The sequence below is a fragment of the Ptychodera flava genome, chromosome 11, assembly GCF_041260155.1.
Source record: "Ptychodera flava strain L36383 chromosome 11, AS_Pfla_20210202, whole genome shotgun sequence".
Lineage (NCBI taxonomy): Eukaryota > Metazoa > Hemichordata > Enteropneusta > Ptychoderidae > Ptychodera > Ptychodera flava.
In genome coordinates, this window is record NC_091938.1 from 41,977,125 (window position 1) to 41,994,344 (window position 17,220).

Below are 17,220 nucleotides of genomic sequence, written 5' to 3' on the forward strand. Positions count from 1 at the left end.
AATTCAATACAATGAGCAAACCAGCTGACTGGTGTCACTGGAGGATATCTTTGTCAATGAGCAAACCAGCTGACTGGTGTCACTGGAGGATATCTTTGTCAATGAGCAAACCAGCTGACTGGTGTCACTGGAGGATATCTTTGTCAATGAGCAAACCAGCTGACTGGTGTCACTGGAGGATATCTTTGTCAATGAGCAAACCAGCTGACTGGTGTCACTGGAGGATATCTTTGTCAATGAGCAAACCAGCTGACTGGTGTCACTGGAGGATATCTTTGTCAATGAGCAAACCAGCTGACTGGTGTCACTGGAGGATATCTTTGTCAATGAGCAAACCAGCTGACTGGTGTCACTGGAGGATATCTTTGTCAATGAGCAAACCAGCTGACTGGTGTCACTGGAGGATATCTTTGTCATAACTTTGCTGGCATGCTAGTGCACTTTATTTCAACAAGAAACAAACACTGCCCTTCAGTAAGTCTCAGTGTTTTGGATTTAAACCCTATTTGATGGAGGTTACTGCTACAAAGTCATCAGGTATGTGCGTATTACTCCGGATATCCATTCATCACTTCTACACAAGCTATTACTACAGTCATCTTTTAAGTATGTATGTTGGAAACACTAAACTAACATTTCAGTTGCTTTTCATAAAATCTTTTAGTACTGACTGACCTGTCATTTTGGATAAACAGTTCAGACATGTTTTTCATCACTGAAACAATATTACTAATTGATTATGTACTTGAAAGTACAACATAGGTCACCATTACCAAGTACCAAGTCAGTCAGTTTATCAATAATGCATGTACCTCCATCATATTCGGTTTTGGTCATTATCATGCGATGACACTGGAGACTGCACAGATAGTGCAACATGAGAACTATGAACACCATTACCATACAATTAGTACAGTACTCTTGATAATCCAGAATAAATTGATATCAATGACTCAACTCAGTGGTGGTTATGACAATGCAATCACCAGTCAAAGTTATGTGGAAGGCAGTTCATGTTTCCCTAAGGTACGATGTATCACACAGGGAAATAATAACTGCATGATTCAAGCAGCTTACCTGTTGTCTAGCACTCAGTAACTTGACATCAATTTCATGTGTTGGTAACTGTGGATTGGAACTCAAATCTTTAAACAATGCATTTCTTCCTTTGGAGTCAAACAGTGACATTGGTTTGACAGATCTCATACCAAAGACCATTACAGCATGCATAATTGTACACAGCTGTCTATGTAAATCAACCAATGGATAATTACACTGTGGTTGATCTATGGCAAGCTCTGCAATGGACGTTGGACCTGAAATCTTCTGCCATGTATCTTCAATGCTAAATGCTGGCACTGCAGACGCTTCAACCTCTATCTGTGATTAAAATATTATCAAAATACAAGTCATCGTTGATGACACAGTCCCCACTTGTTAATGGGTACTTTGATTACAAGTCCTCAGAGAGGATAGAGTCCTCTTCATTAATTAGGTCTGTGATAAAAATACTTTGATACAGATGGCGCTCAATGGCCAAGAATGAGTTCCATGGTGATGAAAACATAAAACCAATGTAGGCCACCATCCTAAAGTTCATTAAATGAGTCAACTAGGAATTAATCAACAGGATGTTGCAAAACATTTTTGCATCCTATCATAACACTGATAGATTATCACTGGTACCATATTTTATAAAGTTTGATGCAGTGCTTCTGGACATTCACCCTAAAAACAAAAGTTCATCATGTAAATGCAAATTGGCAATTAATTTAATTTATTGGATCGTATCACAAAACAAATCGACGTGCATATGTATGACATAGGTCAATGTCCTTGTACCAACTTTGAATAAAATCGGTTGAGATATGCCTGAGTTATGGCTTCGTACATAAAAAAATCGTAACAAAATGGCCGCACGGCAGCCATATTGGATCGTATCACAAAACCAATTGACGTGCATATCTATGACATTGGTCAATGTCCTTGTACCAAGTTTGAATAAAATCGGTTGAAATATGTCTGAGTTAGGTCTCTGTACATGAAAAAATCGTAATAAAATGGCCGCCTGGCAGCCATATTGGATCATATCAGAAAACAAATCGACGTGCATATGTATGACATTGGTCGATGTCCTTGTACCAACTTTGTATAAAATCAGTTGAGATATGCCCGAGTTATGGCTTTGTACATAAAAAAATCGTAACAAAATGGCCGCACGGCAGCCATATTGGATAGTATCACAAAACAAATCGGTGTGCATATGTATTGACATATGAAGTAATCCTTGTACCAAGTTTGAATGAAATCGCTCCAGGCATCTCTGAGATATCTGCGTGAACGGACGGACGGACGGACGCACGCACGCACGCACGGACGCATGCACGCACACACGCACGGACATGACCAAACCTATAAGTCCCCGGACGGTGTCCGTGGGGACTAATAAACAGGATAAAAAGGTGAAGTTGAAGAGTACAATATGCAGTTTTAGATATCAGAATTAGTCTGAGAAGGCATTGTGTGTAAACCACCCAGGGATGAAAATCCTCCTATTTTGTAAACTGGGTTGTGCATCACCCCTTGATGCATATCAGGTGATATACTGCACTTATGCCCTATTACATACTTAGTAGTTTTTTCAGCATTACCTCACAATCAGTGTTTTAAAATAAATAATGGTACAGAATTTCATAAGAAATAATGCAAAATTCAAAAATGAAATGATATTGTTTTCGGCTGTGGTTGCAATACTAAAAGTGATAATCTTTCAATATTTTATGTTCCAATGGCATAGTTTGATAAATGACAGATATGAATGACTTTAAGGTTGCATCATTTCATTTCAAATCATAATTCTTATTCTCCTGAGGTCTGACTTGATTCATGGTGTTCTAGATGGTTGTCATGGCTGATACATGATACTGTGTGCTACTTGTACTATCACATTGAAATTTGACTGAAATTTGATGAGAAATGATGATACAACTCACCTGGTAAAGTTTCAGCAATGTCTCACAGGCTAGATCTAGAAATTGACCCAATGCTATCTCACTCATACCAATATCCTTTGTAATAAAATATTGAACAAAATGATGTCAAACTCTCATCACCATCACAAAGACTGACGCAAGATTATGAGATTGGAACAGCTGTAGAATAGAACACTGCAATAAACCTTTCTTGTTACTGTGATCTGGATTTCAAGAAGTCATCATTGATGACATAGTCCCTGCTGGATCAACGATGTGGGAACTACTCACACCTGTTTGGATTGTAACAGTTCTTGTTAATGATTGTGAATAACAATGTACAACTGATCAGTTTTGGGAAATGAGAGTCATTGACAATTAATTATTGCTTAAAAGCCAAGAACATAGATTGTACGTTTGAAACAATTGTAAAAATGGGCAAAAAGTTACACAAATTCTGCTGACTTCACTGCAATTTGTTATTGACATGTTAGCACATGAAAAATGCACAGCAGTCTAGTCTGGCCTGTGTATAGCTGTATCATGACATTGATGTATGTCATTGCATATTCATTATATCTTAATGCAAATTGACATGCATATATACTTTACAGTATATTGTCCTCACAACAGGATTGATGGAAAGTGATCTGAGACCTTGTTGCGGTAAGTGCAAATCCTTCCTTTAAACCCCGGCTCGAAAAGGCCCGGGATCGGGATTAACTGAGGTGTTAAGGAGATTATGAGGTGTTTCTGTCTTTTGTCTTCTTTTGAAATTGCAATCATTATTGAAATATGTTGCTAGATGTTTGGATTAAGTCTGCACGGGGGTTTAAATTAAGACACTGCCTAACTTACCTTCCGACACAACCTGTCTTTTGGCGCTTTTCCAACTTTTTCCATCAGATATGCTGCCGCAGAAACCTTCTTCACCAGAAATGTATGCCACATCATATAACAGATACCTTAGATTCAAGGAGTGCAAAAAGTATATCTTGTTGTAGAGATTACAATATTGAATTCTATCAAAGAACATTTATCAGCTTTCAGAAAAGTTATGATTTGATGACACAGAAAATCTAAAATGTATATGTTTTGTTTTATTCATTCTCATTTAAACATAGCATCTTTCTCAAAAATTCAAACAAACTTAGAATGTGACGATGTCTTCAGAAACTGTCTTAAATTTTATAACTTATTGGATTAACCCTTGAGCACCAAAGTCAATTTTTGTTGCCTTTATAAAACACCTCAGTCAATTTTTTTCAGATTTCTGCCAAAATTTTTATAAAAAGTAGAAGCAGATAAAATGTAATGTACATTTGGTCAAAAATTATCCAAAAAATTTCAGATAAAGTCATAAAAAATGGTTAAATGTTGCACTAAAATTTTGGTAGGAATAATTACGGCATTCAAAGGGTTAAAAGAATTAAAGTTTTGTCATTGTATGGAAGTTATGGGATAAACAAGTATAACCATTACTTACCATGTTGCAAAACTGTATTTTTAATGAAACTGAGATGAAACAATGCTTGCTGTAAATACTGAGAAACCTAATAGAAGAAATATGAATATCAATAAAAATTAATCATTCTTTTAAAGGGGGGATTTAGACGAGCAGTTTTGACTGTGATGCCTCCACTTGGTGACTGTGTTGCAAATTCCAATACAATAAAATTTACTTTCATTGTTAAAATTCTTTAGATGAGTTCAATACAGAATTTTAGAAATAATTATAAGAGGCATCAGCCTGATCATTGTTGCCTTAAGTTTTCTGTTCCAATTCAAATACAAATCTAATCTCATGCCTCCACAGACATCTTAAATCTTGCCTTAATTGCTACCAGGGAAAATAGGCATCAACAATTAATTTGTATCAAACAAACAAAGTTTGAATGAGCAATATAGAGGGGGAGCAATATACCGATACAGAAGAAATGCCTTGTTAGCATTGGTTGGCCGTATAGCTGTTTAGGTAAATGCCAGATATAGCAAACTGCTCAGCTAAGTCATTGAATAATTACCTTATTTGGTGTGCAAAATATACCCATCTCATCTTAACATTGTAATTTAAAATGTGTATGAACTTTTTTGATGTGTAGAAAAGCAGTTATTGAAGTCAAATAAATATGTAAAAAAATTAATTAACAAATGAATAAATAAAACATAAGGCCAATGTCCCTGAAGCTAGTATAGACATGGATGGTACAGACATGGATGGTACAGAGGATGTACATAGGATAACACGGATATAGGGGAGTGCAGAGGTCCTTTTGCAATATTCTTATGGCAGAATTATTGTTTCAATATGGTTCCTACTTACAGACCCCCCCTATAAATAAAGACATTCATCAACAGCCAGCATAGAAAACTGCCATCTATGCCTATAGTGTCTTTGCCATCTGTCTCTCTCACATGGTGGACATTTAAACAGGCAGTTTGACAAAAACTCTTGAAACATTAAAGATCTATAAGACAAGTGGTTTTTCCGACGATGATTCATTAAATACACAAAATAGCAATAATCTGATACTGCTAAATGCTTTTCAGTTTCAGTACATCTCTGTATGAACACCATGTATAGTAAGTGTCATCAAATTTGATGCAGTCTGACCAGAACTTTTGAAGGAGATTTTTGACCAAAAATGGCAACAATTGCCTTAAAATTACCAATTTACATATTTTATCACAATTTCAACAAATCTCAAGAAGGTAATCCCTGCTGATCAGTGTACCAAATATCAAAACTGTCTGACGAGGAGTTTTGAAGAAGAGTTTTGAAGATTTTTTGACCAAAAATGACAATAATTGCACTAAAAATACAAACTTTCATATTTCATCACACTTTGAACAAATCTGAGTAAGGTCATCCCTAAAGACCTGTATACCAAATAACAAAGCTGTCTGACCAGCTGTTATGAAGAAATTTTAGCAAACTGCTTTGTTGAGCTAATATGCATATTTTTAACAATATCAAAAAGTGAGAAGAACTTGATAGTTTGCCATAATTATAGGTTGCATCAACACAAAAAATATCAAGTCTGTGAGAACTGCTATTTTCAAAATATTTGAGTGGAAGGACATACGGTACATATGTACGTACGTACACACACATACATACACACATACACACATACACACACACACACACCCACACACACCCACATACACACATACAACGGACGTCAGATGGATACACATCCCAACAGCTTCTATAGACTATAATCAATGGTAGCTAAAAAATTAGATAAATAAAGAAATACATGAATAAATAAAATATACCGTCAAGGACACTATGTGCTCACATTCGGTTTGCATTGGTCCATTCAAGTAGAGACAACATCAAAAGATCACAACTTCTTTGTTTAAAGTTTTCTTCAATCTAGAGTTTCAATTTTGGCCATATCTATATTAGGCAGTATTGCAGGTCATAAATCCAATCTAATTTTGAGAACCATAGGATACTCACCTCTGGGGTTTTATTCCACATGACAATATACTGCCATGTACTATGAGAGTACAGTACATCAGGTTCTAAACTGCTTGGAAATCTCATCCGTAATGCTGAAAGACTACCTGGTAGGTCAATATTAAAATAAATCATTATATTTTCTTTCTAAATTATAGCCTTAATTTACAAAAGACAAAATATCAACAATTTATGATTTCAGATTTACGGGGACAAACAATCTCTAAGGAAACCTTGTTGATATTTGAGTAATCTATCCCTGTAGCCATATATCAATACAATATACAAAGCAACACCATAAGCTGTAACTTCTCAATATATGGAATATGTGGAACAACAGCATGCTGGTTCAACAACACAGAAAAGCAAAAGTTTTCATATACTTAAAGTTCAAACAATTGTCACTAGATGGAATATCTAGTACTGTTTTGTTACAAGAAGCAAGTCACTGCCATTAAAATTCATATTCAATATGTAGAATTTCTCTCAACTTATCTAATGCTGTAGAAAATTGCTATGAAACAACAACATCATCAAAAACTTGAGTTTGTCAAGATTTTATATATTTTATACTATTAAACCTTCTTTGAATTGAGAATCATGCTTACAGTATCATTTTAATCTTGCAGTGGAATTATACAAACCATATATTCTATCTTTTTCCTCCTTGTTAATAGTATCCTCATATACTTCTTGAACAGATGGCGATGAATCTGCCAGCATACTTGGAGGAATACCATATTTGGCAACCCATTTAGCAATGATCTCTGAAACAATGCCTGTAACATCATAATTGTCAGATAAAATTTCAGTCTTGACCTTTTATTAGTAATACAATTGATGTTACATTGTAAGTATCATTTTGCTGAATTAAACATGTTCCACAGTTTGAGAGGGCTTGGAGGTTGTTTAATCTCTAGTCATTGCCATTTGTAGGTGATGTATTTTTCTTGCCATCAGTTTAGGATAGCATACAATGAACATACAAAGAGTTTCAATAAGCTTGAGACACAACTTTCAGACTCTGATCTCTGTATTTTTGCCAAGTCTACCATAATTGTACATTCTAAATGGTTAGAAGTTAATTTAAACCCCTGCTGTTGATTGATGCAATTGAAATCCATAATCAACACTCTGCAAGCTATTGTTGCAATACGCACCACAAAACAGAGCAAGGAATACTTATTTCAGTACAAAGGATTGCTAAGAAGGAAATGAGAAGTGACTTTATGGGGACAAAGCTGTAGTATGACTTTCCAGGTAAATTAGCAAAAAGTTGATAAAAAGAAACCTTTACAATAAAATATGAGACAAACGTGGTAAAAGTACAAAGATTAATGGTGTGCTCATTGAAGTTGATTTGTTCAAAATTGTTCATTATTTGAGCATCACCTTTGCTGACAGACAAAATGTGACAACTGTGATCATAATTAACATAAAGAATAATTGTATTGTATTACCTCTACCACCATGTAACATTTTATCAACAGACACCTCTATGTTCTGGAGATTCTCTATGGCAGTGTACAGTGTACTATCTTGGCTGGAACTCCATGCTTTGCTGGCAGCAGTCTCTGTACTTGCAGGAAGCTGACAGAAAATGTAGAGTTGTGAATCAAAGAATGTGTAGGCAGCTACTGATATTTAGACACTCTAAACAAGTGAACATGTTAACACTCAAGATAGAAAGGTTCTTATAACAAAGGCGTTACATTTAAATGGACATTAGCTGTAACTTTTGACTATTTTTCACTATTCTGTTTCAATGTATCAACAACAGAATCTTACTATAATCCAATCATCATGAGCAGTTGCTTACAATTATCCTGTGATTGTATTATACATGAAATGACCATTGTTATTGTTGATAAATGTATTCTAGTCCGGACCTGAATACAAAATTTAAACAATAACAATGCAGATTATACTCATATAGGGTATATTTATGAGCTAAATATTAGGAATTTCTCCATGGTTCAGGGATTCAAACCAGAAACTGCAGATGATACACAGAACAAACAAAATTTAAATACTGACCAAAGTTACAGCTAATGGATCTTTAAATTTCAATATCCTCTTTAAGGTACAATGTGCCTCTGCAACAGATATTTGGCCTCTCAAATTTTTACTGTTCTTTTCTGATTTACTACTTATGGGACTCCTTTTAACACTTTGAGTGCTGTAATGTTTCCCACCAAAAGTTTAGTGCTTCATTTTACTAAATGTTATGGATTTTTCTGAAATTTTTTTGATAATTTTGACCAAATCTATATTACATTTCATTGGTGAGATTTTTTTATCAAAATTTTAGCAAAAATCTCAAAAGAATTTACAGAAATATATTTTATAAAGGCAACAAAAATTGACTTTGGTGCTCAACGTGTTAAAGCTCTTGGAGTAAGAAAATTGTTCATTTTCTTCGTTCTTTATAGAGTTAACACAGAAATGGCCATTTTGAATTTCAAATGCGAGTAAATATCAGGTAATCTTTCTCTAATACCAAACCTTGCATGGTAACCACTGGGATTTGGCTGAGTGGTTTTGACTGTGATGTCTTCGCTAGATGACAAAGTAACGTATGTTGTGGGTTGGAATCTGATTGAAAATCTACTGAATTTTGTTATTCTTGATTTTGTAGGGGCATGGTTGAAAGTTTCATTGAGGAAATTTTGAACAAAAGTTTGTCTTTCTCATTTGAGTCGCGTACTCTGTCAAGCGATGATATACAAGCCATTTTTGGACAGCAAATTGGAAACGTTTACATTTTGAAAAACATTGTTACTTCACCTTTGTTGGTTTGACCATTAGAAGACAACTGATTGCTGTGATATCTTGTAATTGATCCACCAGTAAATTCCACTGTTCAATGTCTAATGATACACTAACCCACTCTTCACTTATCAGAGATTCAGATGATTTGTCTATTGAAACTTTCTCCATTTCTGTATCATCTATGTCCTTCTCTGTATCTTCTTCTTGGAATTTTTCTTGGATTTGTTTTGAGTCCGTACCCTGTGAAATAATCACACAACTCATTACATTTACTTAATATTTCTAGACTTACATATTAGCATGTTTATTGATAAAATGAATATATGATTTATGGATACATAAATGCACAGTCAGTCCATCACTTGTCTAAGCGCTAGGCATACAATATACAGCCTAAAGTTTACACAGAATAACATGTTAGGGTGAACAACACCAACGTACATGTCATTTAATGCAGTAATTGGTAGCGCACTTTTTAATTCTTATTATTGATCACTCACTTCTTATACGTTCAAGTGCCACTGAGTAAAACAAATGGAAAATCACACAATTATACACTTTGAGCAAATACTGTTGCTTTCAGTAACATGGACATGAGATGATAAATGGCAATTCAGATATAGCATTTAAGCTAGCAAAGTTTTGACCCTCTATTCTATAATCTGTACTTGTAATCTTTACCAACCTGCATTGGCAACCTCATTGCCATGGCAACACTCCTGGCAACCATAGCAGCAGTTAGTCCAGTACAAACACTAGTTGTTTTGCTGAGAGTGTCTCGCACCATTTGCCACCACGGTGACAAGGTGTCTGCTGTTGGCACAGATTCATTCCTTTCCACAATTTGACTTATCTCAATCATCAAATCTTTCAGGTTACAAAGTGATGTTAAATTCTGTAACAGCTCTTCACTTGACAGCCACAGTTGTAATAGAACTGACTGGAGAAAAACAATCAGTCAATGTTATTACTCTTACACACATATAATATAACATTTCAAGATCTATATTCCTGTGCTCTGGCTAAAACAAATAGAGTGACACAGTGACCCATGAGCTGATGGCAAATATTGAAATGGTTGAATGAAAAGTAATGGGCGGTAATTTCCACAAAGAAAACATAGGTTTATGGTAAATGATACATGTTCATATGGTATTTTTGGGAAGATATGTTAGGGATGTTTGTGAATTTCACCTGATGTTGCTTTGTTCTTTGGCAGTCAATAGTGACAAAGAGCACTCTTTGGTGACAATAGTTACACATTGAAAAAAATATTACTGCAAAATCTGTATAGTAGACTCCTTCAGGCCATTCACTGCCTGTGGTATTACTGTGATCATTAAAGGTATACACTAATGGGGATTAGTAGAGGTGTGAATGCTTCAACTCTCACCAGCAGTGATGAGTTTCTCATGAATATTCACACATGAGCTGCTGTATTACCAGCAGAAAGTGAGGCAGAGCATAGACCCTCAAGAAAAACGGGACAGGCAACTGCTGTTTTTTCTTTGTACGATCTCACTTGGAATATATTAAGTTTATTTGTCAAGAGGTCCCCAACAACAATGCTTCATACGTATATTTAATCTCTTTAAAGATCAAACTGACATTGTGCATATGTACACTTTGCTCCGGTCCTACTAATTACTGCCCGTGACTGCCCGTAGCTGCCTGAGGACTGCCCGAGCACTGCCCGAGGAAAAAGTGGGCCAAATTTCGCCCATTTTAACACTAGGCCAATAGGTTCAGTTTATATCATGCCCAGCCAACCAAAAATATCATTGATTTGGCGTTAACCTGATGTTTTTCCGGCAGTTTAGGAACACGGAAGACGTCGGTCTTTAGGACGTCGCCAGCTTGATAGTGAGATCATACCATTCAGTCCGAGAGGTGGCACAATAACCTCGCCGAGCGCGTACAGCCTGACAGCCTACCACCCCTTGCACTGAATGGTATGATCTCTCAATCAAGGTGGAGACGTGTTTCTCGTTGAAAGCCAGGCGTCTTTCGGGTTCTAAAACCGCTACAGAAAACACCAAATCAATGATACTTTTTCTTGACTGGGCACATTATAAGTTCAACCTATTGGCTTAGTGTTAAAATGGGCGAAATATGGCCTACTTGCTCCTCGGGCAGTCCTCGGGCAGCTACGGGCAGTAATTAGTAGGACCCCTTTGCTCTTGCATGGCATGTTCTGAGTAATGACATAGAGATTTTTGAGGGTTATTTTATATACCAGTTACGGTGAATGTTCTGATACCGATGAAAATCACGTTTTGGATTCTAGCCGAAGCCAACAGGAAAACATCAGACGATAAGAACAGTGTACATTTAGCCATAGACACTACAGAAAACTCTTGCTAGGTATCAACATCTTAAGTTTACAGAAAAATCTCCGATAACAACAAACCTTTACAAGTTAGACAAGTCTACACTTCCCCTGTCCTGCGACACAAAGATCTGACCTTTATTTCATCCGTCACACAAAATTTGACGAAAATCAGGATATACAAAAAATGGCTACTCCATCGGAGCTCAAGTACACGACCTCTGACATTTTGGTACTGTTTTAACCTCAAGAAACACCAAAATCCGGATATGCTATACATGTTTACACTCGCACAGTACTAGAAAAAACATTTTAGAAACTGTCTTTTGCTGTCAGTCGAAACCTTGCAATAAATCAGGACTTTAACAACAGTTGGTGGAGTCAGAAGCGGTAAGATAGACAACCATTTACAAAAAGTTAAACACTGTCCTTGCAAATTTGGCTGTTCACAGTTTTCAAACAACAACATTTCAGTAGTTTAAACATACATACTTTACCGAATCATGGAGCACTCCTCGAACAGAAAAATTCTGACGGTTAAAAAACTGCAAAAACGAGGGAAAATTTGGAGGTGCACGGATGATTGTTGAATGAAAACAACTCTGTGCAGTCAACTGCTGTTAAGTCTGGAACAGCAGCGATATGGGTTTCGGATTTGTATTTGAAACTTTGTCACTTTACAGCAACATACTGACTCCCTGCAGACTTCTAGTTGCATCGAATCTCGCTGCTAATATGTAAAAAATACTTTAACACCATTTTGATGAATTCTTCTAAAAATATTTGTAGCACTTTTCTTTCCATAAATCGACTTGAGGGTAATCCGGAACAACTTGTAATCCAAAAACATTATTACCATATACCCGCATGCAGTGTCTATGAACCAGATGTCGTGCAGTCGATTGCGTCCTGCTTCATTCCGTCCCCGACCCATTAACACATCTTAATTATTCCAAGTAGGATCGTACTCTGCTAATCCAAAATCCTTTGATCTTTACCGCCTGTCCTGTTTTTGTCGAGGGTCTATGGGCGGAGGTATACTGTGTATTCCTCCTGAAGTACCACCTATTAAAAAATCACCTCTTCCCTTCGTACATTGCCATACAGGGATTTTTATATGTTAATGTGACAGAAAACAACAACAAAAAGAGATTGTTGCACTGTAGATATGATAAGAGTCACAGGTTGTTTACCAGCTTTATCTCACAACAGACTGGTTGACTTGATATTAATTTCAAAGGAAAACAAATCCAACAAGTCCCCACTTGTACTTTAATTACATGTCCTCTGAGAGGAAAGAGTCCTCTTCATTAATTAGGTCTATGATGAAAAATACTGCGATATGGATGGGGCTTACTGGCCAAAAATGAGTTCCATGGTGGTGAAAACATAAAACCAATGTAAGCCACCATACTAATTACAAAAGGTCATTAAAATGAATCAATTAATACTTAATCGACAGGATGCTGCCTAACATTTTTGCATCCTATCCTAACACTGACAGATTATCACGGGTACCATATTTCATAAAGTTTGATGCAGTCCAATTGATGTGCATATGTATGATATAGGTCAATGTCCCTGTACCAACTATGAAAAATAGCGTCAATGACACTGTAGCTCCCATCCTGGACTATTAGTGTTTGTTCTCTGGTCAGATATTTGAACATGTGTGAAAGGGATAAAGTGCATGAAGTGAAAATACTTAAATGAAATCTACTGGAGACAGTGAAATATGTTTAATGTAATTATTCAGAATATAAAATGGAAAAATACAGAATTAGATATATCGAATACTGTGATACAACCATTAACTAACAAGTCATTTACAATGACATAGTCCCCACTTGTAATAGGAGTATTAGTCTTGATGGGGCAGGAAATGTGGTCATTAAGAAGTATCACTGGAGTGTATATGTTGAGATCTATGGGCACATAGGTCTATGTCGTTGTTCCCAATTTGAAACACATGAGGCATGTCTAAGTTATGGTTCTAAATCGGGAAAAAAGATCAGACCTCTAGCAGTATTGGCCAGCCAAGAAATACATATGCGCATTATAAATGAGGTACAAGATGTGACATCTTAAGGTCTAATATCCTATCAAAATTGGAGGGTATAGAACTTGTGGTTACTGAAATATGCATATATATGTATAATCAAGGTCAAAGGTCATCGAGGTCACATGACATTTTGAAAAAAAAAATTATATTGCTAATTAATCCCTATATGCCAAAAAATCAGATCTCTAGCTCTATTAGCTTGCCCAGAATTAGATGTGTACATAATTAATGAGGTAAAGCGTGTGTTGTCATAAGGTCTCCCATCCTACTAAATACAAAGGACATAGCACTTGTGGTTACTTATTTATTGACATAAACATATATTTTAGGTAAAAGGTCATCGAGGTCACATGACATTTGGTCAAAAAATTTCTCTCCTATAGTTATGCCTATATACCAAAAATCAGACATCCAGCTCTATTGGCTCGCTCAGAATGAGATGTGCGCATAATTATTGAGGTACAGTATGTGGCGTCATAAGGTGTCCAATCATACCAAACATGAAGGGTGTAGCACTTGTGGTTACTGAGTTATGGAAAAATATGTATATTTGAGGTCAAAGGTCACCGAGGTCACGTGACATTTTGTCAAAAAAATTGTTTTGCTTAGTTATCCCTATATACCAAAAATCAGAGCTCTAGCTCTATTGGCTCGCTCAAAATTAGATATGCGCATAATTAATGAGGTACAATATGTGGCGTCATAAGGTGTCCCATCATACCATACATGAAGGCTGTAGCACTTGTGGTTACTGAGTTATAGACAAATATGTATATTTGAGGTCAAAGGTCACCGAGGTCACATGACATTTTGTCAAAAAAATTGTTTTTGCTACGTTATCCCTATATACCAAAAATCAGACCTCTAGCTCGATTTGCTTGCTCAAAATTAGATATGTGCATAATTAATGAGGTACAATATGTGGCGTCATAAGCTGTCCCATCATACCATATATGAAGGGTGGTAGCACTTGTGGTTACTGAGTTATGGACAAATATGTATATTTGAGATCAAAGGTCATCAAGGTCACATGACATTTTGTCAAAATATCCGAGATATCTGCGTGAACGGATGGACTCACGGATGGACGAACAGACGGACATGACCCAATCTATAAGCTCACTGGATTTCATCCGTGGGGACTAAAAATTGTGTCACTGCATCCTTTTTGCAATATGAATACGATGAGAAACTAAATTTTTATTTTTCGTGGCCTTATACATGGGAGTCTATGGAGATCTGCCTTATACATGGGAGTCTATGGACGTGTAAACTAAAAATATGCAAATTTCACCACGATTTGCCCAAATTTGGGAAAGGTCACTCCTATGCACTTCCATACCAAGTTTCAAATCAATCGGACTTGTGGTTTCAGAGCAGGAGATTTATGACCAAAAATGGGAGAAAATTACAAAAAAATTCATGAAAAATAGTAAGTCCAAGATACTGACCCAAGATGTGCACAATCATTTCATGTCAGCCAAAAGTACTTACATGCTAATTTTTCATGTAATCTGCTCAGTGGTTATTGAGTTTTTTCAATTTTGACTGTTTTTACATTTTTTCACTTAATTTGCATATTTTTGGCAATGACAACTTCATTTGAACAAAATCTCATCTACAGCCCATCATCCATGTACACACCAAATATCAAGATGAAATGTACAGCGGTTTTGGAGTTTTTGATGTTGACGGACAGACATACAGACATACAGACATACAGACATACAGACACACAGACATACAGACATACAGACATACATACATACAGACATTTCCCTAGCCTATAAGAATAGCTTCCATTGCCATATATACATATGGCTATGGGAGCTAATAAAATCGGTTGAAATATGCCTGAGTTATGGCTCTGTACATGAAAAAATCGTAACATGGATCGTATCACAAAACAAAGCAATGTGGATATGCATGACATTGGTCAATGTCCTTGTACTATGTTTGAATAAAATTGGTTGAGATGTGCCAGAGTTATGGCTCTGTACATCAAAAAGTTGTAACAAAATGGCCGTACAGCGGCCATATTGCATTGTATCACAAAACAAATCAATGTGGATATGCATGACATAGGTCAATGTCCTTGTACCAACTTTGAATAAAATCAGTGGAGACGTGCTTGAGTTATGGCTAAGGACGTGAAAAAATTGTAACAAAATGGCCACCATGCAGCCATATTGGATCAGATCGTGAAACAAATTGACGTGCATATGTATGATATAAGTCAATGTCCTTGTACCAACTTTGAATAAAATCGGTTGAGATGTGCCTGAGTTATGGCTCTGTACATGAAAAAATCGTAAAATGGCCACACAGCGGCAATATTGGATCGTATCACAAAACAAATCAACATGCATATGTATGACATATGAAGTAATCCTTGTACCAAGTTTGAATGAAATCACTCCAGGCATCTCTGAGATATCTGCGTGAACGGACGGATGGACAGACGCACGCACGCACACATGCACGCACGGACATGACCAAACCTATGAGTCCCCCCGGACGGTGTCAGTGAGAACTAAAAAAGACTAGATCAAGTTTATGAGAAACAGCCAAGGTACTTACCATCAATACTTGTGGTGCTAACCCAATACTTTTCAAAGCAACACTGAAATCATTGATTGAACTACTTCCAGCTAGGATACTCTTGAACATAAAACCACCTATAAGAAGGTAAAATAGTTTCATATGTTAGTTAGAGGCAAAAGTTTATTCTGAAAAAAACAGTCAAAACAATAGTATAATACCAAGGAAAAAGCAAAGTTTCCAAAACTCTTTGGTAAAATGCTTTGCCAAAAAATTAGAGTTGCAATTTTTTACATATGAGACAAGGGCAATGCAGCTTGACCAGCGGAGAACACAGTGATCAAAATCAAGTAAGCCTTTAAACGGGAGATTACAGGACCATGGGCGCAAAATAGGGAGATTACTGATGACACAGCGATTTGCATACACTGGGCGGGAATTTTTGAATTCTCTTAGCATCGCTTTGACCGTATGATGAATTTGGATAATCATGATGGGTACTTTTGTAACATATGCAAAAGAGGGGTCAAATGGTCGTACAGTTCACCTTCTGCAGACAGGAAGCTAGTAATGTAGAAAGTGGGTTTAATCATTTATGTGGTGTTGTATCATTGACAGTTAATTATTATGTGTAATGCCATTGTAAATATTCTATGTTTGTCAATTTCTCAAGATCTCATTGAAGAGATAATGGAGGGTGACAAGTTTTACCTTTGTTTATTTTTAGGGGGATTTAGATAAAATTGGTGAGGGTTCACAAAATCGCACAATCTGAAAAATACACTGCTACAAAATTGAAAGTTAGCAGACCAAAAGATTCAGAAAGGAAAACGTTTGACAAAAATGGCCATTACAGCCCAAAAATGTAAACACATAAATTTCAACAAATCAGATTGAGCCTATTGCTGGAAAACTACACATCAAATTTAAAATATTGTCCATTAAGAGTAAATCTGCAAATTGCACGATTATTTGAACAGATCTAAACAAAGTAATCCTAAAAAATAACGAACCAAATTTGACAGCTATTGGAGAAATGATTTCAGAGAAAATGTTCAGATCAATTGTAGAAAAT

General features: G+C 36.1%; 1 protein-coding gene across 1 annotated transcript in view; it reads right to left on the minus strand.

The window, feature by feature from the left end:
* Positions 1-17,220, minus strand: part of LOC139144540 (rab3 GTPase-activating protein non-catalytic subunit-like) — a 74,988-nt gene that overhangs the window by 11,846 nt on the left and 45,922 nt on the right. Inside the window, exons 17-26 of the mRNA XM_070715241.1 lie at positions 16,185-16,282; positions 9,899-10,153; positions 9,229-9,453; positions 7,902-8,031; positions 7,086-7,220; positions 6,442-6,548; positions 4,459-4,525; positions 3,831-3,937; positions 2,994-3,068; positions 1,078-1,380 (exon numbers count right to left, since the gene is read on the minus strand). Of these exons, the coding sequence (XP_070571342.1) occupies positions 1,078-1,380; positions 2,994-3,068; positions 3,831-3,937; positions 4,459-4,525; positions 6,442-6,548; positions 7,086-7,220; positions 7,902-8,031; positions 9,229-9,453; positions 9,899-10,153; positions 16,185-16,282 (1,502 nt within the window). The remainder of the gene's footprint in view (positions 1-1,077; positions 1,381-2,993; positions 3,069-3,830; positions 3,938-4,458; positions 4,526-6,441; positions 6,549-7,085; positions 7,221-7,901; positions 8,032-9,228; positions 9,454-9,898; positions 10,154-16,184; positions 16,283-17,220) is intronic.